Source organism: Podarcis filfolensis, assembly GCF_964270895.1.
Source record: "Podarcis filfolensis genome assembly, chromosome: 10".
Classification (NCBI taxonomy): Eukaryota; Metazoa; Chordata; class Lepidosauria; order Squamata; family Lacertidae; genus Podarcis; species Podarcis filfolensis.
The window spans coordinates 39,169,008-39,195,936 of record NC_139612.1 but is presented as its reverse complement, the minus strand read 5'-3'; the positions used below and the strand labels follow the sequence as shown (position 1 = coordinate 39,195,936).

Genomic DNA, 26,929 nt, shown 5'->3' with positions numbered 1-26,929 from the left:
TAGAATGTGATCTACCTGGTTAAATCATATTAAACACCTATATATCATACCTAGATAATTGTATCACAAAAATTATTTTCTAAATCTTGCCTGTGACTTGGAAAATTATTTTGTTAAGTGTCAGTGATTTTAGTGAAAAGCAAGTACAGTATATGCAAGTATTTATTTCTAAAACTCTTCTTCCTGCATATCAGATTTTGAAGGAAATGTCCTTTAATCATTAATTTTATAAGTGAGAAATACACTGTTCCAAAATTGTTGCAGGATTCAAAACCAAATGAGAAATGAGCTAAAAGCCTCATCGACAGATTCTTCTGATACTCACAGGTAAAAAGGTAGAGGTAAAGGACCCCTGGATGGTTAAGTCCAGTCAAAGGTGACTATGGGGTGTGGCACTCATCTCACTTCAGGCCGAGGAAGCCAGCATTTGTCTGCAGACAGCTTTCCAGATCATGTGGTCAGCATGACTAAACCACTTCTGGCGCAACAAAGGACCGTGACGGAAGCCAGAGTGAGTGGAAACACCTTTTACCTTCCTGCCACAGTGGTACCTATTTATCTACTTGCACTGGTTTGCTTTCAAACTGTTAGGTTGGCAGAAGCTGAGCCAAAGCAATGTGAGCTCACCACCATTACGCAGATTCAAACCACCGACCTTCCAATCGGCAATCTCAAGAGGCTCAGTAGACCAAAGCACCACCCATGTCCCTGGTACTTACAGACTGCTCTTATACACAAGCCCTCCTGCACTGATCGTGTGATAAAAATAAGATGTCTGCCTCTCCCCATTGCTTCAATTTATCCTATACCACTTTTATTCTCTGAAGTTGAAGATATGAAATTGTATTTTCTAAGCATCTTTTACTTTCTCTATGTGACTGTTCATAATGAATAAATAAGGGTTAAATGGTTTTTGACAAACTAATATATGCCAACTGAAATCCAGATCCTTTTTTTGTTGGTAAAAAACAGTTAATGTAGCCAAGAACCACATGGCACAACCCATAGTTTCACATACAGTAAATTCACCTCTGACAGATGCTTCACTCTATTTGAATCTGCCACAGATCTCACCAGGCCCTCTTCTGCATATGCAACTCTAAGCGTGCAGATTTCCCTCATATCTGGGATTAACTGGATCCGCCCCTAATCTTTTTGCCCTTTTCACATTCAAAATATATCTCTCTTCCTGCTCTTTTGAAGCTTTCTGCACACAATTTTTCTCAACAAATGAATAAGAAAACCTGTTTCTGTAAACACTGTGAAATTAAACATTAATAAAGAGAGGGAAGAATGGGATAACATTAGGGAGTTTTAGACATTTTCAAGAAAGAAGCAATGCAATGAGTAATTCTGAATTCCCATAAAAAAGATACAGGGATCAGATTAATACTCTTGTGGTCTGTTAATAGGTTGTACTAGGAGTACCACTTTGTAAATCTCCGAAGCTGCCATTTCCTTTTTAGGAATAAGAAACATGTCCAAGAGTACCACAACTTCTCTAACACTTATATTATGTACTCTAATACTTTCCATTTGAAATGCAAGCAAAGTGTGGCTATCAGACAAGCAAAATGACAGTCTGGGAACATTCCCATTAAAAATAATGAATGCCTTGCACGATTGGAGGCAGATTGTTTTTCATGGAACATTTATATGATTCAGTATGATGTTAAAGTTCTAAATGGGTAAAAAGTTTTTTAAATGTTAAGAGTTATGAGCAGTATTTAAGATTGCAATATGTTTAGGGAACAGGCAAATGATGTGAGGTATCACAGAGGATGGGGAGTTAACACCATTCCGAATTGGCAGTGACGCTCCTTGAAAACAGTCCGATGCAGAAGATGGTCTAATACCTGCATGCCAATGACTGCAGAACAATTTAGAATAAACTGATAAATTTCACACAGTACACTGAAGCTTTTTGTAGCTATGTTTTATTTGCTCATTCAAGTAAGCAACCCAACATCCGATCCCAGGATTTATCTTTCATTTCTCAATGATTTAGCAAGGAAATGGAAATGTGTAGCCTAAACTTGAAGACAGAAGTGCATTCCTTCCCCTAAAACCATTTGGATCCCTTCCAATCGGGATTCAGGCCTCATCATGGACTGAAACTGCCTTGGTCGCGCTGGTTGATGATCTCCAGCGAGCTAGGGACAAAGGTGAGAGTTGTTTCCTAGTTCTGCTGGATCTCTCAGCTGCCTTTGATACAATTGACCATAACATCCTTCTGGACCGTCTTGAGGGGCTGGGAGCTGGGGGCACTGTCATACAGTGGTTTCGCTCCTTCCTCCTGGGCCGTGTTCAGAAAGTGGTGGTGGGGGATGAGAGTTCAGACCCCTGGACCCTCACTTGTGGGGTGCCTCAGGGTTCCGTCCTCTCTCCCATGCTTTTTAACATCTATATGAAGCCGCTGGGAGAGATCATCAGGGGGTTTGGACTGGGTGTCCATCAATATGCAGATGATACCCAGCTCTACCTCTCTTTCAAATCAGAACCAGTGAAGGCGGTGAAGGTCCTGTGTGAGTGCCTGGAGGCGGTTGAAGGATGGATGGCGGCTAATGGATTGAAGTTGAATCCTGACAAGACAGAAGTACTGTTTTTGGGGGACAGGGGGCGGGCTGGTGTGGAGGACTCCCTGGTCCTGAATAGGGTAACTGTGCCCCTGAAGGACCAGGTGCGCAGCCTGGGAGTCATTTTGGACTCACAGCTGTCCATGGAGGCGCAGGTCAATTCTGTATCCAGGGCAGCTGTCTACCAACTCCACCTGGTACGCAGGCTGAGACCCTACCTGCCCGCGGACTGTCTCGCCAGAGTGGTGCATGCTCTGGTTATCTCCCGCTTGGACTACTGCAATGCGCTCTACGTGGGGCTACCTTTGAAGGTGACTCGGAAACTACAACTAATCCAGAATGCGGCAGCTAGACTGGTGAGTGGGGGCGGCTGCCGAGACCACATAACACCGGTCTTGAAAGACCTACATTGGCTCCCAGTACGTTTCTGAGCACAATTCAAAGTGCTGGTGTTGACCTTTAAAGCCCTAAACGGCCTCGGCCCAGTATACCTGAAGGAGCGTCTCCACCCCCATCGTTCTGCCCGGACGCTGAGGTCCAGCGCCGAGGGCCTTCTCGCGGTTCCCTCATTGCGAGAAGCAAAGCTACAGGGAACCAGGCAGAGGGCCTTCTCGGTAGTGGCGCCCGCCCTGTGGAACGCCCTCCCATCAGATGTCAAAGCAATAAATAACTACCTGACATTCAGAAGACATCTTAAGGCAGCCCTGTTCAGGGAAGTTTTTAATCTGTGATATTTTAGTGTATTTTTGGTTTCTATGGAAGCCGCCCAGAGTGGCTGGGGAAACCCAGCCAGATGGGCGGGGTACAAATAATACATTATTATTATTATTATTATTATTATTATTATTATTATTATTATTATTAAAATTGTAAAGAAGAGAAGAGAAAATAATTCATCTCTCCCACTTTCTCCTTTCTTCTATGCTGGGGAGGTCCTGAGGAAGAAGATAGAGGCAGATGGTGTCATGCTGCATTCGGTTGAGCTAGACAAAATGAAAAGGGAAGGAGGAAGAAACCAACACAACATGGAAGGCATCCTCTTTTTCGAACACTGCTCAGCAGTAGCAGCTGGTTAAGTGTACCTGCCCTCCCTGACTCATTACCATCACCCAGTGCTACATGTGAGTGACCACTAATAGGAAAGCTGACACCTAAAAGCAAGTCATTCATCCTTCATTAACAATAACATAATTTATTTTAGAATGCCTATCCCACTGCAGTTATTCTCTATACGTTCAGACTCTACTCAAGATATCATTGCCCAAATTAGCAGAAAGGATCACGAGGAGTGGGTGGTGCTCTTCTCCATTTTTTGAGTGTCAGATGCCATTTTGAATAAAGACTTTGGTAAGACTTCACCCAAGGAGATACTGTTGCATGTAGTTCTTTTCCTTATGGCAACAATACAAAAAAAGTGTTTTTGATGCCCAAATAGTGGGAGGATGTGTGGGCAAAGGAAGCATGTGGGTAGGAAGAGAATCAAGGGGGAGGGACCAATGATTTGCTGGGGTTCTATGAGGCAGCTGAGGAGCCTGCAACACCCCCAGAGAGAGTTGTATCTTTGGGATCCTTTCTGAGCACCCCAATCCACTGTCTCCATGCTCAAGGGGGTGATGGGAGCAGCTGAAACTGCTGTTGATGAGCTTTCAGGTGCTTGTGTAATCCATGTTAGACAAGGGGGTTTAAGAAAGCAGGTGGGCAGGGCCAAAGTGTTGCTCCAGCTGTTGAAGATGGAGCACAGGTCTGCTGGTAAGTTGCCTAACCAGGTACCTTGGTTCTCGAACAGAATGCATTCCAGGAGTCTGTTCAACTCCCAGAACCGTTCGAAAACAAAGGCATGGCTTCCGATTGGCTGCAGGAATGTCCTGTAGCCAATCAGAAGCTGTGCCGGATGTTCAGCTTCGGAAAATTGTTTGAAAAGTGGAACACTCACTTCTGGTTTTCGATTGTTCAGGAGACAATACGTACGAGTTCCAAGGTGTTCGGCAACCAAGATACAACTGTAGTTAGTGGGGAGTGCTGTGTATATCACTTGCACTTTATAAGCTGATGCAATTAAGTGCTTTGCCAATAAAAAACCCAAAATCCAGTTGCTCATTCTCATTGTTCTAGGTGTGATCAGGACACTTACTCAAGATAGTTGGTTGATTGTGTCGGTTTATGATTGGTTAAATGAAGAAGAATCCATTGGATTCCTAGATCCAAACATGAGGCAGAATACTCAGCAGTAAGAAAGATCCCCAGCAGAGGTTTTAAAACACAAAACATGCAGCAAAGTGAAGCATAAGAATATATGCTAATAGACCTTTTAAATATCCTGTTTTAAGTCATTTGTAGCACTTTTGCTTTCTACAGTTTGGTAAGTAAAAATGTTTGTTATTTACAGACTTTCAAAGGACAGATTCATGGGCAGAAAAATTGGGTTACAAAATATGGTAAGAAGTTTCGTAACACTCGGTCTGAGCTTGGAGCAATCAAGTTGAGGTGCCCTATCTGGTTGGTTCACATGGTGGAAGAGAACAAACAGAGGAAAGAAAGTGAACAAATAAATTTCCTACCTGTTCATCACCAGAGGTAAGGGGGCACAACCTAGCTGAGTCCAGTAAAACAGCTTACTCTGTGGTTTTAACCCCTTCATGCATTAACTAGAGCTGAGCATGCTGGTTAATATGACGCTGAATTTCCCACAAACCTCTTCGCAGGCAAATATAAACAATTGCATGCAATACTAATAAACCACCCAGAATCTTGGCTTGAAGGTTCTCACAACAGTCTCTTCGGAGTGGCTTGATGATAATGTTGGCTGTCATCTCTTTGGTTTGACAATATGCCAACTCAACAAGTCCATCTTGTATTACCTCACACACATAGTGGTATTTTACCCCAATGTGTTTGATTCTTGGAAAAATAAAATCCCACTTTGAGATACTAATTTCAAACAGCTTTGGTTCTCCTAAATCAGGCATGGCCAAACTTGGCCCTCCAGCTGTTTTGGGACTACAATTCCCATCATCCCTTGCCACTGGTCCTGTTAGCTAGGGATAATGGAAATTGTAGTCCCAAAAGAGCTGGAGGGCCTGGAGAAACTGGACAGGTTTCTCCCCAAACAACCTAAAGCCCATAGTTAGTTGGTCAGTTGCTCAATCCAGACCAGTTGTCTACATGCCTCAATTGTAGCTATGTATTCTGATTTTGTGGAAGACAAAACTACAGATCAGTGTTTACAACTGGCCCAGGAAACAGGACCATTTCCAAACATAAAGAGAAATCTACCTGTTGATTTGTAATCCTTTCTGTCTCTGGTGCAGAGAGCATCTGTGTAACCTAGAAGTTTTGGATAGTTGTTGGCAGTTTAAGTATACAATCCATGGTTCCCTTTAAGTATCTAATAATTCTTTTCACAACAGTCCAGTCCTCCTCAGTGGGAGAGCTACCATTACTGCTTAGATTCCCACTGCATTTGCTATGTCTGGTCTGGAAATCATGGTCATGGGATTGGTTATGTGCCTCACTTGGGGGCTGAGTGGGAATTTTTGGTGCCCTATGATTGGCCAATAAAACATTTTGTTTTGTTTATGTGATCCTACTCTTTATTGTTGAAAATGGTGTTATTTAATTTGGCTAACTGCTATTCTGTCACAACTTTAGTGGTCATGTAGTGTGGGTAAATAGCAACATTTACCCACCAGCAAGTACTTGGAGGCACCTTTGGATGTAGGGCATGTAGCCAAGCTACCTCATATTACTGCCCTCCTCATTATCTTGGGTTCTGTTGGCTTCACCCTTCCAAAAAGCAACCGGGGTGGGCAGGATGGCCAAACAGGCACCTCCTTAACTCATCTTTATGGTGAGCTGATGAAAGGCTTGCATTAGTCAACAATGGGTGCTGGGACTGAAGCTAGAGTTGCCCAGTTTCCCTCTTATCTACTCGTGATAGACATGTCCACAGAAACGACGTAGAGTTACTACTGTATTGCTGCAGATTCCCTAGAAAATTGGGTTTATGGCAATTTTTCACACCATAGCTTTGACTTGTATCTTCATTCCAAGTCCACCCAAACTAATGGAAAGGATCAGGTGCTTGATGTGTGCAGACCTAACAGTTTGTTGCGGTTCTGTCAGAAAGTTTCTGATAGAAGCTTGTGATTAAAGTTCTCATTGGCTAGGCCCTGGAGATCTGATATGTGCTGGCTGATATGCTGCACACACTTTTTGCTTCTGTTTTTTATCTATTTAAATTGAATTAGACCATTATTGTTCTTCATTTCTTCAAGGCAGCTAACCTACGTTAAAATAATCACAACTATTTTAGAATAAGTTGAACATTATTGCATTATAAATACAATAAAGCAGCCATACAGCATTCAGGCGGGAGTAGAGACTAAGTGATCACTACATTTATAAGAACTGTTGTTCTCAAATTATCTTCTCTTTATATAAAGCAACAGTCTAAATGCAAGTCTAAATACTATGGGTTGCCTCCAATGTTAGTCATACTCAAAGTAGACACACTGAAGTTAATGGACATGACTACCTAATGTCTATTAATTTCAGTAGGTCTACTCCAAGTATGACCAACATTAGAGACAGCCCTAGGGTGATTGATTGTCTAACACCCTATGCAGACAAGGTAAACTTAGCATAAGATCAAAGTGGGAGAGCCCATGAAGATAAATGTAGTTATTATGCTATTAATACACAAAGAAGAGGCATTTTATTGTATACATCTGCCACACCAATGGTACCTGCAATCTGTAAAAAAAAATTATCTGATGCAATAATAAGTTTGTTCTAGATTGTCTGAAAGAATCATGCTTTGCTCCGTCTTCCTTGTCCCTCACCAAACCAGTTGGTGTAAAGATCGCTCTTTTAAAGGAGCAATGTGTCTCAGACAAAATGGAGATCTTTGATGGGAATTTTCTGGATATATTGGAACCAGAAAGAATACTTAAAGTTTTGCCAATTATTTTCCTTATTTTTATAGCATTATATTTGGCAGTGTCTTATTTCAATAGCATTCACATCCAAGCTTTAGGAAGCATTCTTGAACAGTATCCATGAAATAAGAAACAGACAACACTCAGTTGATTGCTTCCAGATTCTGAATGTCTTTAAGTCCTAAAAGGGACAAATGTTAGTATAATTTTAAGGAAGCTGCCAACCATTTATTTTTACCTCAACATTATACACACACACACACATACAGAGAGTTTTTGTTATATAAATATTTAGGTTAAGCCATAAAATAAAATGTACATGGTTTATGGTTAGATGTATATTTAACCAGACCCATCATATCCAATCTTCCCTTTTACTAATACTTTTTTTACAGTACAGTAAAGGAAAAACCTCATGTAGTTTCACCATTTGGGGTTATATATTTTTTCCACTGCTAAGGCTTTCATTGAACCATTATGTACTGTGCATAACTTAGCAGAAAGAAAAACAAGAAAAAAGGAACGAGTCATTTGGCTTAAGAACTGTGGCTACACTGAGGTTTGAGAGTTATTTGTTAGATTTTGCTGAAGGCTATAAAATGAGCTAGGGAAAATGCAATGTCTGTTTGCAATTTGAGCATTATTTAAAATTGGTTTCCCCCCTTTTATAATTCTGTTGTTCATGCTGTGGTAGTCAGCTTGAACTTTTTCAGGTTCCTTAAAGGGGTTATCTCCATCCTGTTCCACAGGGAGAACAGATGGGTTGTCCTTTACAATTCAGTGTCCACCTGCACTTGATTAGACAGCAGCAGTTTTACATACCGCACCACCAGAATCCCATGATGACATAGCCTCAGACAACAGCGTGACTAGGATTTTTCCCCCCAAGCCCTTGTATCTCAGAGGATCTGGCAGCCAGTTACCTTCTGACACTGTTTATAGCATATATTGGTTGATCCAGTCCCTTACTGAATCTGCTGTGGGAATTAAAGCAAGCAGCTTCAAGTCAGAAAGGTAAGTGCTCTCGCATGCTTTAACACTAACAATCAAACAGCTGAAGGAAGCAGTAATGAGAACATGCCACAACTTTGCCAATTTGCAAACTGAATACAGTTGCTTTTGTGCAGTTGCCTTCACAGTTTGTTTTTAAATGCTCCACATGTTTTGTGGGTTATTGTTGTACTCCCTTGTAGAACATGTTGGCTTCTACGAGAAGGGACATTCAGTACAAATGACCAAGCCTTTGAGAGGGGGTTAAATCCTAGCAAACAAAAATTTCTATATATCCAACTACTGATTACTATGTTAACAAAATTAAATAAATTTAATTTTTAAATGGAGTTAAAATTTAAATCAATATGCTTAATTTGACTCCACTATAATTGGAATATTATGATGCATGAAAGAAGACTATACAAAATATTATATGCTGGAGAGTTTTGTGTGCAGCAGTTTACAGTTTAGTTTCCCTGTTTCATGGAAATGTTCTGGAGTCTTCATAATGAAACTTTTAAAACTAGCACACAAGTAATTTGCTTGCTTACTGCAAAGTAATAGGCTTCTTTTTTTTCATGGAAGAAGATACCAAATGTCAAAGTAATGCTTGCAACAGAAATTTTAAGGAGATTTTTAGAAGATTTTCAAATATATGTGTCAGAGAAGTGTTCATAAAGTACCAGTTTACTAATGACCCAATTCTTGATTCACACACATGTGAAATGGTAATACTTAGGACTACAAAGCACAGTGATGAACTGTCAGTCAAATTTTAAAGAGAAATCTTGAGTCATCCACATACTATGCCATCCTAGATCTTTTAAATATATTGGTTAGGAGTTAAAATATAAAACCTTTTGTTTGAGTATTTGTCTAACTTCACTAAAATCAATGAAAATTTTCCAGTATCTCCAATGGAAGCTCAACCATCTCATCCATATGTCTTTCATTTCCCAAATTCTATCTTGTCAAAACTTCCAAGGTCCTAATTACCTCTAATTTGCAAGGATTCACTGAATAAATAAATTATATTTCATAAATACATACCAAGGCCCAACATTTTCTGTACATCCAACTATTAGTTCTCTCAGAGATCTACTAAGAAATGTTTTATTTTAAAAATAAATTGCTACAGCTAAATAATAAGGTGCATTTATATGTTATGGTCTCAAGGGCAATATTTTAAAATTTTTCTGGGATGGAGAGGAGTGTTTCAGAATGATCACTGCCTAGGGCAAAAAAAGCTTTTGCTGCACAAGTAATTAGTACAAGCAATAGGTTTTTAAATTTTAATTTTCATGTGCAGCACACAAACGATCCAGCCATTCCATTAAGATGTTGCAGGCATATTTATCCAGGGCAAAAAAATCAAGTGGCAAAAGAATATGCACTTGTAACATGAGAACATGAAATTTGCTTATGGCTGTCCAAATCTAATGCAGCTGTGGCAGCTGCACTGTAAAGATTAGCTTCCATGGAGGCATTTATTCCTTTTCTTACATTTATATCCTGCCTTTCTTCCATCACAGAACCCAAGGGGCATACATGAGGTTCCCAGATGATCCCCCCTTCCAGACACTGACCAGACCCAGACTTGCTTAGTTACAGCAAGGTGATGATGGCCTCATTTGCCTTCAGACCATATTCTGGGCAGCATTTATTTATTGATTTCCTAAATTTCTGTGCTACTCATTCTGCTAAATTTCCCCAAATTTCTATCTCACTTCTATGTCAACCTATCCTGTATGCCTCTGCCAAGGCTACCCCTACCAAAACAAACTCTTGTTCATTGAGAACAGTATGGACTTACAGAAGCTCCTATGAGTACTAAGTTGACAATTGACCACATAAAAGTTTTCAGTTGATTCCACTCTGAGGTTGTGCAGATACGTTTTGCCACATTTTCCCTGCACTAATGACTGGAATACTACTGACAGTCAGGCTGAAGTGTGTTCCCAAGTTTTGAGATGCAATTGTTACTTGTGGAATTTCAAAGGTAAACAGCTGAAATGCTCAAGTAGCCTATCCTCATCAAACCCAAATAAAGTATCCCACTTTGTGGAGGTATCCTAAAAAGGTGTATGTTATGAAACAATAGGAACGTTTACTACAATGAACTCTTGCTTTGGGAAAAGTCTGAAGTCAAATATATTTATAATAACCTAAAATGTAACAAATAAGGAACTACATGAAAGACACATGTTCCATCCAGTATGTGAACGTGCTTTAGTGCATGTGTTAACCAGCATATTCAAATGAAACATGTTAAACAAAAATACAATAAGACTTGCTATTTCCAATATGCATTATCCATCCATTTCCTAATGTTTTCTGATTTCCTAGTGAAATTATTACAAATATTACAAATATACATGCACACCCCCAATAAAGTCTGATCCAACAACATGAATGCATGCCAAAGTGTGTGTTCATAACATATTATTTATTAAATTTGTGTAACACCCTTCGTGCAAGGATTACAGGGAAGTCTGCAATCTAAAAGCACATAAATACCCACCATAAGGTAAAGGTAAAGGGACCCCTGACCATTAGGTCCAGTCGTGACCGACTCTGGGGTTGCGGTGCTCATCTCGCTTTATTGGCCGAGTACAGCTTCCAGGTCATGTGGCCAGCATGACTAAGCCGCTTCTGGAGAACCAGAGCTGCGCAGGGAAAGGCCGTTTACCTTCCCGCTGGAGCGGTACCTATTTATCTACTTGCACTTGGACATGCTTTCGAACTGCTAGGTTGGCAGGAGCAGGGACCGAGCAACGGGAGCTCACCCTGTCACAGGGATTCGAACCGCCGACCTTCTGATTGGCAAGTCCTAGGCTCTGTGGTTTAACCCACAGTGCCACCCATGTCCCAATACCCACCATAGTAACAAACAAAAACAGCAACACCTGCCCCACAGAGTTTAAAAGACAATAGATTGTTTAATTAGCCAATTTGCCTGGCGCCTAGATATATGTAACAAAGTCTCCCTGGAGAGAGCATTCCCTAAATGAGGGGCCACCACAGAAAAGGCCTGTTCTCATGTTGCCATCCTCCGGACCTCTTGTGGAGGAGACACGAAGAAGGGCCTCAGATGATGATCACAAGGTCCAGGTCAGTTCATATTGAGAGAGGCAGTCCTTGAGGTATTGCAGTCCTAAGCTGTTTAAGGCTTTCTGACCAAAACCAGAACTTTAAATTGGGCCCATAAACTAATTGGCAGCCAGTGCAGTAGGGCCAGGATTGCCTTTATATGCTCTAACCTTCTTGCCCCGGTTAGCAACTTATCCGCTAATTTCTGCACCAGTTGAAGTTTCCATCTTCAGAGGCAGCCCCACATACAATGTGTTGCAGCAATCTAATCTAGATATTACCAGAGCATAGACAGAAGTTGGGCTATCCCTGTCCAGATAGAGGCATAGCTGGGCCCTAGCCAAAGCTGATGGAAGGTACTCTGTATCACTGAAGCCACCTGAGCCTCAAGGATCCAGAAGTACCTGCAAGCTGCATACCTGCTCCTTCAAAGGGAATGTTATTCCATCAAGAACAGGCAACCTCCTACCAATACAATCTAGGAAACCACTTACTCACAGTGCCTCAGTCTTATCTGGATTGAGCTTCAGTTTACTGGCTCTCATCCAGTCCATTACTGAGGCAAGAAAATGGTCTAGCACATGATGGTTATGTGAAAGTGATATCTATGTAGGATGTTGGACATATATTAAGAAGTTCATGTAACAAATAATGTATGACATTGTATTCCACTTTGCACCATGGTCATCATACATGGGTGATCCCATTTTATCTTCACATGGACAGGTATGTAACATTGGAAGAATGACAGGCCCAAAGTATCCCAACTGGCTCAATCCCTGACTGGAATATGAACACAGATATTCTCAGCTATATTAATTTCTCTAGCGATCATAATTATTAACAATGCACCAAATTTCACTATACTTTCATACAGTCAGTTCATTTTCCATACATCCCTTCATAGAAAAATGAACTTCTGTTTTTATTATTTTGATATGATTCCTTGTAATCACCAGTCAAGTAACTTTATGCATTTTCTCTCCCTCAACAGGAACAACACACACTGCAAAGATGCATCTGAATTCTCTTCCTTTCTTCCTTTTCTTGATTAGTGGCATCTTCTGTCAATATGATTATGATGGGTTTTATGCTTCACAGCCTGATTATGGTTATGCTGTTTCAATGTTTGATCACTCAACAGCAGTCTGTGCACCAGAATGTACTTGCCCTATAAGCTATCCATCAGCCATGTATTGTGACAATCTTAAACTGAAGAGTCTCCCAATTATTCCTCCTGGAATTAAATACCTGTATCTCCGCCATAATATGATCGAAGGCATAGATGAGAAAGCTTTTGATAATGTAACAGACCTGGAGTGGCTAATCCTAGATCATAACCACCTGGAAAATTCAAAAATAAAAGGCAAAGTCTTCTCCAAGCTAAAGAGTTTGAAAAAACTTCATATTAATAACAACAATTTAACTGAAGCTGTTGGACCACTTCCCAATACTCTGGATGACGTGCAACTCACTCACAACAAGATTTCAAAAATCAATCCCAACACATTTGAAGGACTAGTGAATCTGACTGTCATTCACCTACAGCACAACCAACTGTCTGAAGATACACTTTCTGGAGTTTTTAAAGGCCTAAATGCACTTTTGTATCTTGACTTGAGCTTTAATAAGATTACTAAACTGCCTTTGGGACTGCCCCCTAATTTAATGATGCTATATTTTGACAATAATCAGATTTCCAACATTCCTGATCAGTATTTCCAGGGTTTTAAAGATCTTCAGTATTTACGTCTATCTCACAATAAGTTGACAGATTCTGGAATACCAGGCAATGCTTTCAATATATCTACCCTTGTTGAGCTGGATCTCTCCTATAATCAGCTGAAGAGCATTCCAACAGTAAATGAGCATCTCGAAAACTACTACCTCCAAGTCAATCAGATAAACAGTGAGTAATGTTTCCCTTTTTGAGAAAAGGTAAAGGTGATACAATGAAATGTTAGCTAAATAACATGTGTGTCCTTAAGTTTGACCTATGGAACTCCCTCCTGCCTGCACTGCTTAGTACTCCTTACAGGGAGTGATATTATTGCCAGGATGCATTCATACATTGGTTTCCTCACAGGGATAACTATAGGGTCAGGGCTGGCCCGTCCCATTCTGCCACCTGAGGAGAAATGGGAAGGTTCCACCATCTTTGCCAAACTTTCCCTTACCTGAGTTGCATGCTAGTGCCCACAAAGCAGCCGTGAGGATGGGTTCCAGTGAGATCTTGCAGAGCACACAAGATCTCACAAGATCTCATGATATTTTGGCAAGAACTAGTGAGAACTTAGCAGAAGCCACTACCTCATAGTGGGCCAGCCCTGCTATATTTCCACAGAAGTGAAGAACCAACCTTCTTGCCTGAATATAGTTCTGCTAAAATACAGCACTTTGTGTATTTTATGATGTCAAAAATTATACAAGACATGCACATTGGGATGCCAACTTGTAACCAACAAAACCAGTATCAAAATAATTGAGAATAGTGTACTATAAATATATGAATAATAATATAAAGAATTAGAATTAAGATCTGTGGGATCTGACATTCCCTTCATAAAAAATCTATTCACTGGTAAACAAATAATCATCACAAACAGGAGTTTCATTTATTCTGTCTCACCTAGCAAAGTGCTGGAGGAGATGAATGAAACCTGCCTGAAGGTGGCACATTGGAAAACAACAGACCTGGTGACAAAAATGGTGTTTTTCTTCTTTCAGAAAAGTAGTTCTGGCTCTCCTAAACAATACTGTATGGTGATAATACATGCACTAGATGGAGAAAGCAGGTGGTCTTTATAACCTGTATTCAATTCATAATGTGGCATGAACTTGTCCTTACCATCTCTCGTGGGAAGCATTGCTTTCAAAGCAAACCTGGTGTTTTGATTAGTAGCCCCCTTTGGCTTTCTTTTCTAATTGTGATATACTTCAACATATCTATCTATCTATCTATCTATCTATCTATCTATCTATCTATGAAAACCATAAATCCATTCTACTGCAACATAAGTAGGCATAGTTCATTTAGAAAATTGTTTGCACAATCCCATCTCTAATTAGGGTTCATTTGAGCACCAGCTTGCTCTCCTATTAATTTCAATGGGGCTCCAAAGAAGCTGCCTGCAGAGGAATACCCACAGAATTTACCCCCTGCTATTTGTTGGGAGGGGAGGAAAGAGAACAACCCGCCCTTCTGGCTGTATGTTTACAGGTACCGTAATTAGGGCTTAAAACACACACACACACACCAAAACCCACCCCAAATTAAACATAAGGCTCCCCTCCAAACTACTTTGGGACCAGATCCAGGGCTAGGCAGATGGTCCCCATTTTAGCCCAGTGTGGGTCTCCTTGATTCAGAACCCATGGATTGAGGTCATGAGGTGGCTAGGAGGCTGTACCCAGTCCCAATAAGTACTAGTTACTTTGGTCTAGAGTAGACCGTGCATAAGACATGGGAAAATCAATTAATGATATTGAGTGATATCCAACATTAGTCATACTCACACTAAGCCCACTGATTTCAATTGGTCTGTTTTATGACTAATGTTGGCTATCACCCATTTATGATCTGAATTTGCACAAAAAAACCCCAAAACCCATCTAATGAATAGGATGCTAAGTGATGACTCCAGAAATAGGCCTAAAAAGAAAACGCTAGGTGAAAATTATATGAAAAGAAGTCCATTAATATACAAGAAACGTGTCATTGTAATGCTGCTATTGCTGCTACTAGTAATAAATAAAAAGCTATAACTACCTAAAGGGAGCATTGTAGTATTCAACAGATGCATGAGAACTCATGCAAGACTTGCCAGTGGACTCAAATAACACAGAATGGGCCACTAACACTTTCCATCCTTATTCCAGTGAAAGTATTCTTAATGGCATGATCAAACAAGCATGGGGTGAAGAGGTGTTAAATTTTGTTTTGAAAAAATCAACACAAGGAACATGTCTACTATAGATGAGCTTCACTGAAATTTCTTTGATGGAGCAATAAGTAAAAATAAAATAAAAGGGAAGCAATCTGGCAAAAGCAAAAAAGAAGACTTGGAAAGAGGCAAGGCAGTAAAGAACAAGCAGCCACTATTGGTCTTCTTCTTTTGTGGCTATTAGTTTTCAGAATAAGTTGGGAAAGGGTGACTAGAAGATTCTGAAAAACAATGTGCGCCCATGGGTACCCAAGGTAATGTATAAACACTAAACTTATACAACCTCTTGGTTATTGGGTGAATAAAAGTTAAGCAGTAGTCTTCTGCTTGTCTAGACTACAACACCAAACCAGGAACCAGTTTCAGCCAGTGTTCAGTTCTTAGTAACTGTTAACTCTGCTAAATTTGCACATGGCCACTATGAACGCTGGCCTGACAGCTTAAATCTAGCAGCTTGACCATGATTATTAGTACAGTGCTTGATATATATAAAATGTATTAGATGATAGATATTTGACACACTTTTAAAGAGCTCCTGATAAAGCAGATGCTTTATTCATTCCTATTTATACAAAATGTGTATCCCAAAAAGGAGTTGCTCAAAGCAGCTTACAATACATATAAAAAACATAAAATCACAATACTGTAATCTCAAAAACACAGTAGACTAAAAACAGCATCAAAGAGCCAAAATGATCAATCAATAAAGTAAGTTAAGCAGCAACAGAATCAAAAACTTGTTTAAAGAACAATGTCTTCTGCTGCTCCAGGACATAGAGAGAAAAGATGCCCTAGCTCCACATAACCAGTGTTTTGGAGTACCTTGTAAGAACCTTTACACCAGAATACAACTGAAAGAAGTTATTGGCCTACTGATGAAAACCCATCCCCAGATAGTCTCTCCCAGTGGTTTCATGAAGATTCTGAAATGCAAAGGGGATGAAACTGAACCCTGTGGAACCTCAGTCAATGAGAACACAAGTCCTCAAAGCACTACCCTCCGAGACCTACAGACAAGAGAGGACTTGTGTCACTGCAAAATGGTCTCCCATCTGTTCCATCCCAGCAAGGCAACCCATGGTTGATTGTATAGAAAGTTCTTTTCATATTCATGCATCCATACATCAACAGGTCGTCATTTTGAAATCTCCAGGTGTTTCCAGTGAGATCAAGCAAAGGTATCACATCAATCTGCATCTTGCAGTCAAATAAGAATAATAAAAAATGTTCCTACTCAAACATTTCCCCACATTTTACGAGCAGACTGATGTTCTCATTGCAGGACAGTAATATATGATTGGATTAGCCTTACTTTGAATGCTTTCAGTTGCTTCATGCCATTCTTCTTTAAAATGTCTGTAATTTGTATTTTGGTATATTTTATCTGATTTTGGTATGCTTCATCAGATTAATCAGCCCTTAATCGGTTTTGTAGTGGCAAAACAACTGCTGAGAAAGTAAAAACCTCAGCTTTACCTCTACTTCTCCCCTCCAAATCACAGTGTGCTTCTGCTGCAGCCACCTGGGTTAACAGACCTGCATTTGTCATCAAACCAGTAGCACTTGATGGGACTTTGCACATGGGGTTGCATTGTTCTCCTGGTTTCCCAATGATTTGCATCACTGCTGGTTGCTAGGGCAGTGGAGGGTGGGGGCAAGGCAGCTGGGAGCTCAGCATGGTGCAGGCCCAGTGATGCATGGCAGGGGGAAGTCAAGAGCTCAACCAACACAGTCCCCACCTGTGCAGCCCCACCAACCACTACTACATCAAGTCTAGTTTGGCCTCAGTGGCAATGGAAATTTAACTAGTAATAATAATAATAATAATAATAATAAATTTTATTTATATCCCGCCCTCCCCAGCCGAAGCCGGGCTCAGGGCGGCTAACAACAATAAAACAGTACAAAAGTACAACACAAACAACACTCTAAAATCATTCATTATAAAATTAATTAAATTCAAGCCACTGGCCACCATTGGGCCAGAGCTCCGCGAAGATTGCCGAGGGAGGGAGTCAGGCTGTGCCCTGGCCAAAGGCCTGGCGGAACAGCTCTGTCTTGCAGGCCCTGCGGAAAGATGTCAAGTCCCGCAGGGCCCTAGTCTCTTGTGACAGAGTGTTCCACCAGGTCGGAGCCACAGCCGAAAAAGCCCTGGCTCTAGTTGAGGCCAGCCTAACTTCTCTGTGGCCTGGGACCTTCAAGATGTTTTTATTTGAAGACCGTAAGTTTCTCTGTGGGGCATACCAGGAGAGGCGGTCCCATAGGTACGAGGGTCCTAGGCCGTATAGGGCTTTAAAGGTTAAAACCAGCACCTTAAACCTGATCCTGTACTCCACCGGGAGCCAGTGCAGCTGATATAGCACCGGGTGAATGTGATCTCGCAGCGAAGACCCCGTAAGGAGTCTCGCTGCAGCATTCTGCACCCGCTGGAGTTTCTGGGTCTGTCTTAAGGGCAGCCCCACGTAGAGCGAGTTACAATAATCCAGTCTGGAGGTGACCGTCGCGTGGATCACAGTGGCTAGGTCAGGGCAAGAGAGGTAAGGAGCCAACTGCTTAGCTTGGCGGAGATGGAAAAATGCCGCCTTTGTTATAGATGCAATCTGCGCCTCCATGGAAAGGGAGGTGTCGAAGATTACACCCAAACTCTTAACGGACGGTGCTGGCACTAACTGCGCCCCCGCAAGAGATGGGAGTTGCCCCCCCAATCCCATATCGTCCCGTCCCAGCCACAGGACCTCTGTCTTCGAAGGATTTAGCTTCAACCAACTCCCACGTAACCATCCAGCCACAGCTTCCAGACATCTGGTCAGTGTGTCTGGGGCCGAGTCAGGATGGCCATCCATCAACAGATAGAGTTGGGTGTCATCGGCATACTGATGGCAACCCAGCCCAAAACTCCGGACAAGCTGGGCGAGGGGGCGCATAAAGATGTTGAAAAGCATCGGGGAGAGTATCGCACCCTGAGGTACTCCACACACCAAGGAGTGGCGCGATGACAATTCCCCCCCAAGCGCCACCCTCTGTCCCCGACCAGAGAGAAACGAGCACAGCCATTGAAGGACTGTGCCCTGGATCCCCACGTCGGCAAGGCGGTGGTCCAGAAGTTCGTGATCGACCATGTCGAAAGCTGCTGACAGATCTAGAAGAATCAGGAGCCCCGACCCGCCTCGATCCAGCTGTCTACGAAGATCATCTGTTAGGGCAACCAGAGCTGTCTCGGTCCCATGACCAGCGCGGAAGCCGGACTGGAATGGATCCAGTTTTCATAAAAGCCCTATAAAGGTTTTCATAAAAGCCCTATAAAATGTTCTTGAGGCTCCGTCACGGGCACCCCACCATACTCGCTCTAGCCGTCTGAGGTCCTGCTTCATTTTCCGGAGCTCCTCGGTAAACCAGGGAGCCTGGTTTCTGCGGGGTCACAGAGGGCGCTTCGGTGCGATCTCATCGATGGCTGCCAGGAGCTGGATATTCCAGCCCTCAACAAGCTCAGTCAATGAGTCGCCAGGGGGAGCAAGGTCCCGCAAGGCTTGGCGGAATCTATCAGGGTCCATCAGCCTCTGCGGGCGAGCCCAAATCGGCTCGGCACCTAAGCAGGGTGGGGGTGGAAAGTCAATCCTGGCTTTCAGAGCGTAGTGATCAGACCATGGCACCTTCATCGAAGGAGACATGATCACATCTATACCTACACCAAAGATCAAATCCAGCGTGTGGCCTGCTTGATGTGTGGGGCCCGAAACAAACTGGGAGAGCCCTAGTGTCGCCATGGAAGACACCAGGTCCAGAGCCTGTGAGGAGGGAGTGGCATCAGCATGGATGTTGAAGTCCCCCAATACCAATAGGTTAGGGAACTCCAAGGCCCAGCCGGCCACCGCCTCCAATAGGCCTGACAGGGTGGCTGCTGGTGCGCTAGGTGGCCGGTACACCAGCCAGACAGCCAAGCTCTCCTCGGAGCCCCACACTAGGCCAACACATTCAATGCCGGGGATCGATGGTGATGGTAGAGCCCTGAAAGGACAATCTTCCCGGATTAATAATGCCACCCCTCCCCCCCCCGGCCCACAGTCCGTGACTGGTGGAGGACGGAGAAACCCGGGGGCGCCATCTCTCGTAAGGTAACTGTTGCCCCTTCGCGCATCCAGGTCTCCGTCACACAAGCCAGGTCGACCCCCTGCGAGATAAAGAAATCTCGCAGGGTGGCGGTTTTGTTGCCTATAGACCTGGCATTGTACAGCACCAGTGACGGAGGTGAGTAATCCTTGCTCGCCCTGCCCTCGTCCCTCGGGATGAGGCGCAGATTGGAAGGGGTACGAGCATATCCATATCTCGATCCCCTTCGCCTATAACATCTGCCCCCACCGCCATACCTCCCTCGCCCCTCCATGGTAGCAATCCCAAGCCTCATAGTAGCCTCCATTGATGGCAATTAATGTTATTCTTTCGCAGCCTAAAACAATAAAACCTTAAAACAATAAAAACAAAAAACAAAACAACCCAGAAAACAATAAAACAATACAAATAAAAACTGCCAAAGAATGCAAAGATAAAACCAAATTTATGAGTGGAAGTATTAGTTACAGTTACTATTACCAGCCAGTTAAAACTCTGATGAGACCTTCAGTCTCAATTGAGCAAATCTCCCCCTAAAGGAGCACTTCTTTAATCTACCCCATACAAGATTGAGGGGAACCTTCCAGACCACAATAGACCACAAATGAGGTCTCGAGTTTAAAATTACAAAATCTACTCTATAAATTTACCCGTCTCTTTATCTCAAATCTAGTGCAAATCTTTCATTTACAATTGTTATAAGGAGACCAATTTTAGAATCCTAAAATTGTAATAATTAAAAAAAAACTTGTTCTGATTGCCAAAATTTGTTAATCACCAGTTTGTTTCCACAATCTTTTGCAATAATTATCTTCATTTAATAACTTTGCTACCCCTTCCAATTTATCTACAAAATGAAATACACTAACACTCAGTTTGAAATATTTGTTAGCAAACTTCACTAATTCCAAGAATTTCAGGAGATACTGAGTTGCTGATAGTAATTATAATTTAATGCAGCAGGGGGAGGAATTGCATAAGTCTCATGTGTTGTAGAGAAAATATCTTAAAATAATACAATATCAGATGTTAATTCATTTATTTTTATAATTAGCTATGAATCTAAGAACACAGACATGGATCCCTTTGTCTATGACTCATGAGATGATCACATGCCACAATCATGATGTTATTGCAAAGAAGACAAATCCAATAGCCAATATATGTTTCAATATACAAAATACTGGTACATTCCAGGGAATACCACTTGGGGAATACAGTAGTACCTTGGTTTAGGAACTTAATCCGTTCCGAAAGTCCATTCTTAATCCAAAGCATTCTTAAACCAAGGCGTGCTTTCCCATAGCAGTGGGGGACTCAATTTACAAATGGAACACACTCAACAGGAAGTAGAACATGTTCTGCTTCCAATGCAAAGTTCACAAACCAAAATACCTACTTCCAAGTTTGCAGCATTCTTAATCCAAGTTGTTCATAAACTAAGCTGTTCTTAAACCAAGGGGCCACTATATATGATTCTGTTACTAATAATGTGCCTTTGATATTACAGAATTTCCAGTGAGCAGCTTTTGCAAAGTTGTTGGTGCGCTAGCCTACTCAAGGGTCAGACATCTGCGTTTGGATGCAAATAATCTCACAAGATCTGATCTTCCTCAAGAAATGTACAGCTGTCTCCGAATGGCTGCTGATATCACCGTGGAGTGATTTGTGCATTACTTCATTCAGTGGCCATCTCCATTTTCGTAATTTACCACACTTTAAAGCTAGAATGCCGTATTGCAGAATGTCAATTGTGTTTGTTAACAAGCAGCATGGCCACCTTTAAAAAGAATGCTTCTGTTCTAGAAAATCTGTGAGGTCAAAGTTTTGTAAAGCTAGGAAGTCCCCATAGATTGTGGACAAAATTGTTTTCATGTTTCTTTTCTAGACAAGTACAGCCTGAGTTTCAAAAGGATATTTTTAAAAAGCACTGTACATGCATGATAAACACACACCACTCCTTGTGTGCAGTCCTACTCAGGTGTGCAGTCCTAACTCAGGTTTGCAGAAGTCAGGCATATTCTGATCTAGATAGAGTATTTAGTACTTTAGGGCTGGACCAATATATGTACATTATTTTCCTATATTCAAATCAAAGGTTCTCATCCACTTTTATTCCTTTGATTTGTTTTCTTGTTGTGATTATATTACACAGGAAAGCAATAAATCATTATAGCTATATAAATTGATAACACATACAAAAATATATTTTAAAACCCCAGTTAACTATGATTTATGCAAAGAATTGAAAAAAAGCAACATTTTCCAGGTTTTTATTTTGTTAACGCATTTTATATTTAATCAGCAAAAAATGTTTTGGTGTGGTTTGTTTAAATCTTTAAAATGGAATTGTTACTTTACAGTCAAACATGTACACCATTATTGTTATTCAGTTATTTGCATGCTACATTTAACATGATTGTAGAAATAAAACATAGCAAATAAAAATACTGAGTGCAAATTATTGTCAATGTATGTTTACATTTTTAGAAAACAGTAAGTGCAGATGAAAACAAACCAAAAAAATACACTATTTTATATTTTGCTGAATTATTGTAAGACTACAACTCCATCAAATAAATTGTTTTATGTATTTCATAGTTTTAAAAGTTTTTTTATAAAAACAAAACAAAACAAACTTATCTACCATGTGCCTTGTAGCTAATTCCAATGAGCTGAATTATGGATAAGAGGATACTCTCATAATAACCTTCATAGAACTCCCAGGAAATCAGTGGGACATAAGCATATGCAAATATGTGCAGGATTGCAGCTAATACTTTCAAATGTAGCTACACAAGTTCTGCATGGAGGATTTAGACTAGCCACACTGTATGTCAGAAACGTATTTTATTGCAGCACTAGAAGCAGGAAATTCTGAATCAACTCCAATGACAAATTCATTTTATTATACAAGTTTTACTGGACTGGAGACCAGAAACAATGGCAGAAACGATAAGAAGGTCCTAGCTGCAGAGACTGCCCTAGCATCCCAATAGCTTCCTTGACTGAAGTGGTGGAAGTGGTCTCAAGTGTGATGTTAGATAACCTAAGGTTTTATCTTACAGCAACAACCTTCGCCTGTGCAGGTGGACTATTAAGATGTTCTACCCCTGGAAACTTATGGAATCTGATGGATTCTTGAATGTTCTGAGAGTTTCCAGTAGCTAGAATCTTTCTTGTAACTTGAACCCATTGGTTTGAGTCCTGAAGATGTCTATTATATCTCCTCTCAGTCTCCTCATATCCAGGCTAAACATACCCAACTCCCTCAAGCATTTCTCATAAGGCTTGGTTTCCAGACCCATGATCATCTTGGTCACCCTCATTTTGTTAGTATGGGCCCAGTTCTCCACTCTGTTAAGAACATACTGAATCCTGATTATAACAATTCTTCTGTGACATTAACTACCCCTCCCAGTTTGGTATCATCTGCAAAATTGATGAGTATCCCCTCAATTCCTTCATCCAAGTCAATTATAAAGATGTTGAAAAACAACAGGCCCAGATACTTTGAAACCTCTAATGTCACATGAGGCGTACCTGTTACTTGGGTCTTCCCTCCCCCCTTTTTGGAAGATGGGGACATTTGCCCTCCTCCAGTCTGCAGGGAAATTACCTGTTCTCCAAGAATTCTCAAAGATTACATCCACAAGCTCCTTTGGTACCCTTGGGTGCAGCTCATCAGGCCCTGGAAATCTGAATTCATGTAAAGTAGCTAGGTGTTCCCTTACCACCTCTTCTTCTATATTGGGCTGCATCTCCCTCCTTCCTCATGCTCGCGCATAAAATGTTAGCATAAGAATACAGTAGGTCAAGCAGTAAAATATAATACAAACTCATCTTTCTTAATAGTAGGAATCCCATTGAGTGTAATGTTGCAGGAGTATACTCATATCCCAGTGCTCTGGGGAACAGCAATATGTTGCATTGGGGAAGAAAGAGGTGCCACAGTTTCTAAAGGTGAAGACACCTGGAGAAGGACCATCAATAGCACCTCAATGTACAGGCAGGTTTGCCCAGTGAAAGATGGTCCTTCAAGTACTCAGGGAGCATAGTATCCAAAGGAGACATAGAGCTGAGACCAAATATATAAATGTGTGGTACTGAGTGCAGCTTTCCTGCCCTTGATGCTTCTAACATCAGAGCAGGGTTAGGGAACCTGTGGCCCTTCACATGTTGTTGGACTCCAACTCCCATGCAACTCCAACGCCCCAGCAAACATGGCCAGTGGTCACGGGTGGTGGGAGCTGAAGTCTAGTAACCAATGGAGGGGCACAGTTTTCTTACCCCTGGTTATCCAGTGCTCACTGAAATTTCTGTGTGCCAAACAGAGACATCAATTTCACAAAATTATATATTAAGCATTCTTTCGATGCGATTCCTGCATCGTATGGGTTTGGGTTTTGGTCCCTTCCAACTTTACGATTCTATGATTCTATGATTCAGACAACCATATATTCTACTATTTGTCTAGATTGCCAAATGACATAGGTATTTCTGCTAAATGAATAGAAATTACAGAGACACTTGCAGACATTTGGTTATCTACTTTATAATTTAATCAGGATCAACTTTTTACATTGTGAACAATGCAGCCAGGTCCTTGTGCAAATTATGAAACAGATTTATGTCAAGATTGATATACCAGCCTGGTTAAATTATACAGCCAAAAGAAACATAATTCTTAAGCACTTGCATAGAATCACAAAAACATTATGGAATCACTATGGTAAAGAAACAGCAAGAATATGTTTAAAATGACCATTATAGATCATGCTAAATAAAGCTGGAAATGTATTAACAGCAGCCAAGTTAACATGTTCTTTTTGTGTACAATAATGAATGACTATAGCAGATTGTCAAAATTACTGGTGTTATACACAGACTCATTATGAAACATCAATTCGAAAGCGAACTCGGCTGCCACAGAGCTGACTGCTGCAGCCTCCAGTTAGTACAGGACAGAGTGCTCCTTCCTGGAGCAGGTGCAACAAACAAGGCAACTCAGAATTATAAAATACCAGACTGGTGTCACTAGTGATGTTTCAAATATGAAACAAAATCCAACAGACACATCATACGAGGAAAATGTGTGTGTGTGTGTGTGTGTGTGTGTGTGTGTGTGTAATGTCACAGGTTATTAGATGCAGGATATTTGTTGATAGGTACAGCTTCCACTCCAAGACTGCAATACCTCAGGGACTGCCTCTTCCCATATAAACCGACCTGGACCCTGCATTCATCATCTGAGACCCTTGTTCATGAGCCTCATCCATGAGAGGTCCGGGGGGAGGCAACATGAGAGTGGGCCTTTTCTGCAGTGGCTCCATTCGTGGAATGCTCTCCTCAGAGAGACTTGCCTGGCACCTTCATTACATTTCTTTAAGTGCCAGGCAAAAATGTTTCTCTATAAACAGGCCTTTGGCTGATTAACATTCTATGACCTTTTAAATTGGGGTGGTGGTGAAAGGGGGGATTATTGGTTTGTTTTTGTTTATGTATTTTGTGTTCTCATTTTGTACTTTTATGCTGTGAACTGTCCTGTAATTTTAGGATGAAGGGTGATAAAAAAATTAAATAAGTTCAGCCATAAATCCAATCCAACTAAGTGATTGCTGGCAAGTCTCTGAAGCTCAAACACCAGAAAAAAGGTAGGATGCAAATTCCACTAATAACAATATTATTGCAGACCCATGCACAGCGAACCCTCCCCAGGGATCAAGGCATTAAGGAAAGTGAACAAACTGGACAAGAAAACACTCTGGTATTGTAAAACTGGTCACAATTTTATCAATTCCAGATGGAGGTGGGATTTGACTTAAGCATTGGGTGTATATCCCTCTCAGCCTCCTGGTGTAGGGCTGAGGCATGACAGGGTCGAGCCTAGGATTAATGGGCTATCCACAAGATGCAGACCTACACAGATGGCCCTCCCAGGCTGCTGAAGGCAGCTCTATGGACCATCAGCCAAATGCCTTGGCTTTTGGACAGAGACTTCCATCTAGACCAGGCCTAGGCAAACTCGGCTCTCCAGGTGTTTTGGGACTACAATTCCCATCATCCCTGACCACTGGTCCTGTTAGCTAGGGATCATGGAAGTTGTCGTCCCAAAACATCTGGAGGGCTGAGTTTGCCTAGGCCTGATCTAGACCTCTCTAACGGGGTACCCTGTGAACACGCCTTTTCTGAGGTTGGGGTGACACACCACTTCACCCCCCACCTGCTGTTAGACTAGGATTCCCTCTGCCAAAGTTGTGACTATTGCTATCAGGAAGGCAAAACCTGCAAAGGGAGCCAATCTGTTTGAAGACAAATTCCTTCTGGGCTCCAAATACAGCAGGATGGGGGCTGCTTGAGCCTGGTGGGGCAGTGCCTCATTCACCCTAATGGACCCGCCTTCAAAGATGCCTCTTTGTCACTTGTATGTTGCATCCAGAAGTGTACTCCCTCTGAATCATTTAGCAGTTGTGGCTAAATGAGTGGAACTTCTGTGGGCAGACCTCTGGTAGAATAGGTAGGAAGAGCTTAAGGATGGTGGACACAAATAAGTTATGGTGGTTTAACTGCTTCAATGGGATCTGGAGGAGGAGGAGGAGAAACAGAGGGTGAAGAAAGAGCTGTGAGTGAAGGGAGTGCCTTTCCCCATCCTTAGGACCCCCTGGGAAACTCAATAAATCTTCTGTACCTGAAACAGAGTGTGGAGAATGCAGCTGAGTGGGACACAGCTGTTGGCAGCCTCAGGAAGTACCATCTATCTTAGGCCTGCCCATAAAAAGCAAGTAGAGTGAGATACTAGGGTGATATTTGCTGTTTCCATGAACTGCTTGTTATGAGACTTTTGTGGATGTACATTTTATAGGTAACTGTATTTTTGTAATATTTTGTTTAAGCTGTCTGTTGTTGCTTCAGTTTTTTGTACCCTGCTTAGAGATATTTTTATTAAGTGATGATGATGATGATGTAGAATCCACACTTTTAATACCCGCTGCCTCTGTTTCTAGTGTATGATTTTTTTAGAACTCTCAAGTCCCAGACTCTGTAAAAGAGCCTCGTGGCTTCATTTCCCTCTAAATAATCCATCTGCTAGATACAAGTACTAGACAAACCCATAAAAGCACAAATTCAAACCAGATTTGGTATTTCATTTAGAATAACAATGAATAATTTTTTCCCCAGAAAGCTGGTCAATATCACAGCCAAATTGATAAAACAATAGCTAAAGTTTCTATACAACTGTGTTTCTAATTTATTTTTCATTCCTGCCTGTTGATGTTACCCT

General features: G+C 41.5%; 1 protein-coding gene and 1 long non-coding RNA gene across 4 annotated transcripts in view; one reads left to right on the top strand and one right to left on the bottom strand.

The window, feature by feature from the left end:
• The window catches only part of LOC310743323, a 183,655-nt gene that overhangs the window by 142,727 nt on the left and 13,999 nt on the right, over nucleotides 1-26,929 (bottom strand). The gene's annotated exons all lie outside the window — the stretch shown is intronic.
• On the top strand, nucleotides 8,057-22,240 carry LUM (lumican). The gene is made up of 3 exons (XM_083573482.1): nucleotides 8,057-8,527; nucleotides 12,591-13,505; nucleotides 21,158-22,240. The coding sequence occupies exons 2-3, from the start codon at nucleotides 12,611-12,613 to the stop codon at nucleotides 21,310-21,312; spliced, it is 1,050 nt and encodes a 349-aa protein (XP_083429608.1). The 5' UTR covers nucleotides 8,057-8,527; nucleotides 12,591-12,610; the 3' UTR covers nucleotides 21,313-22,240.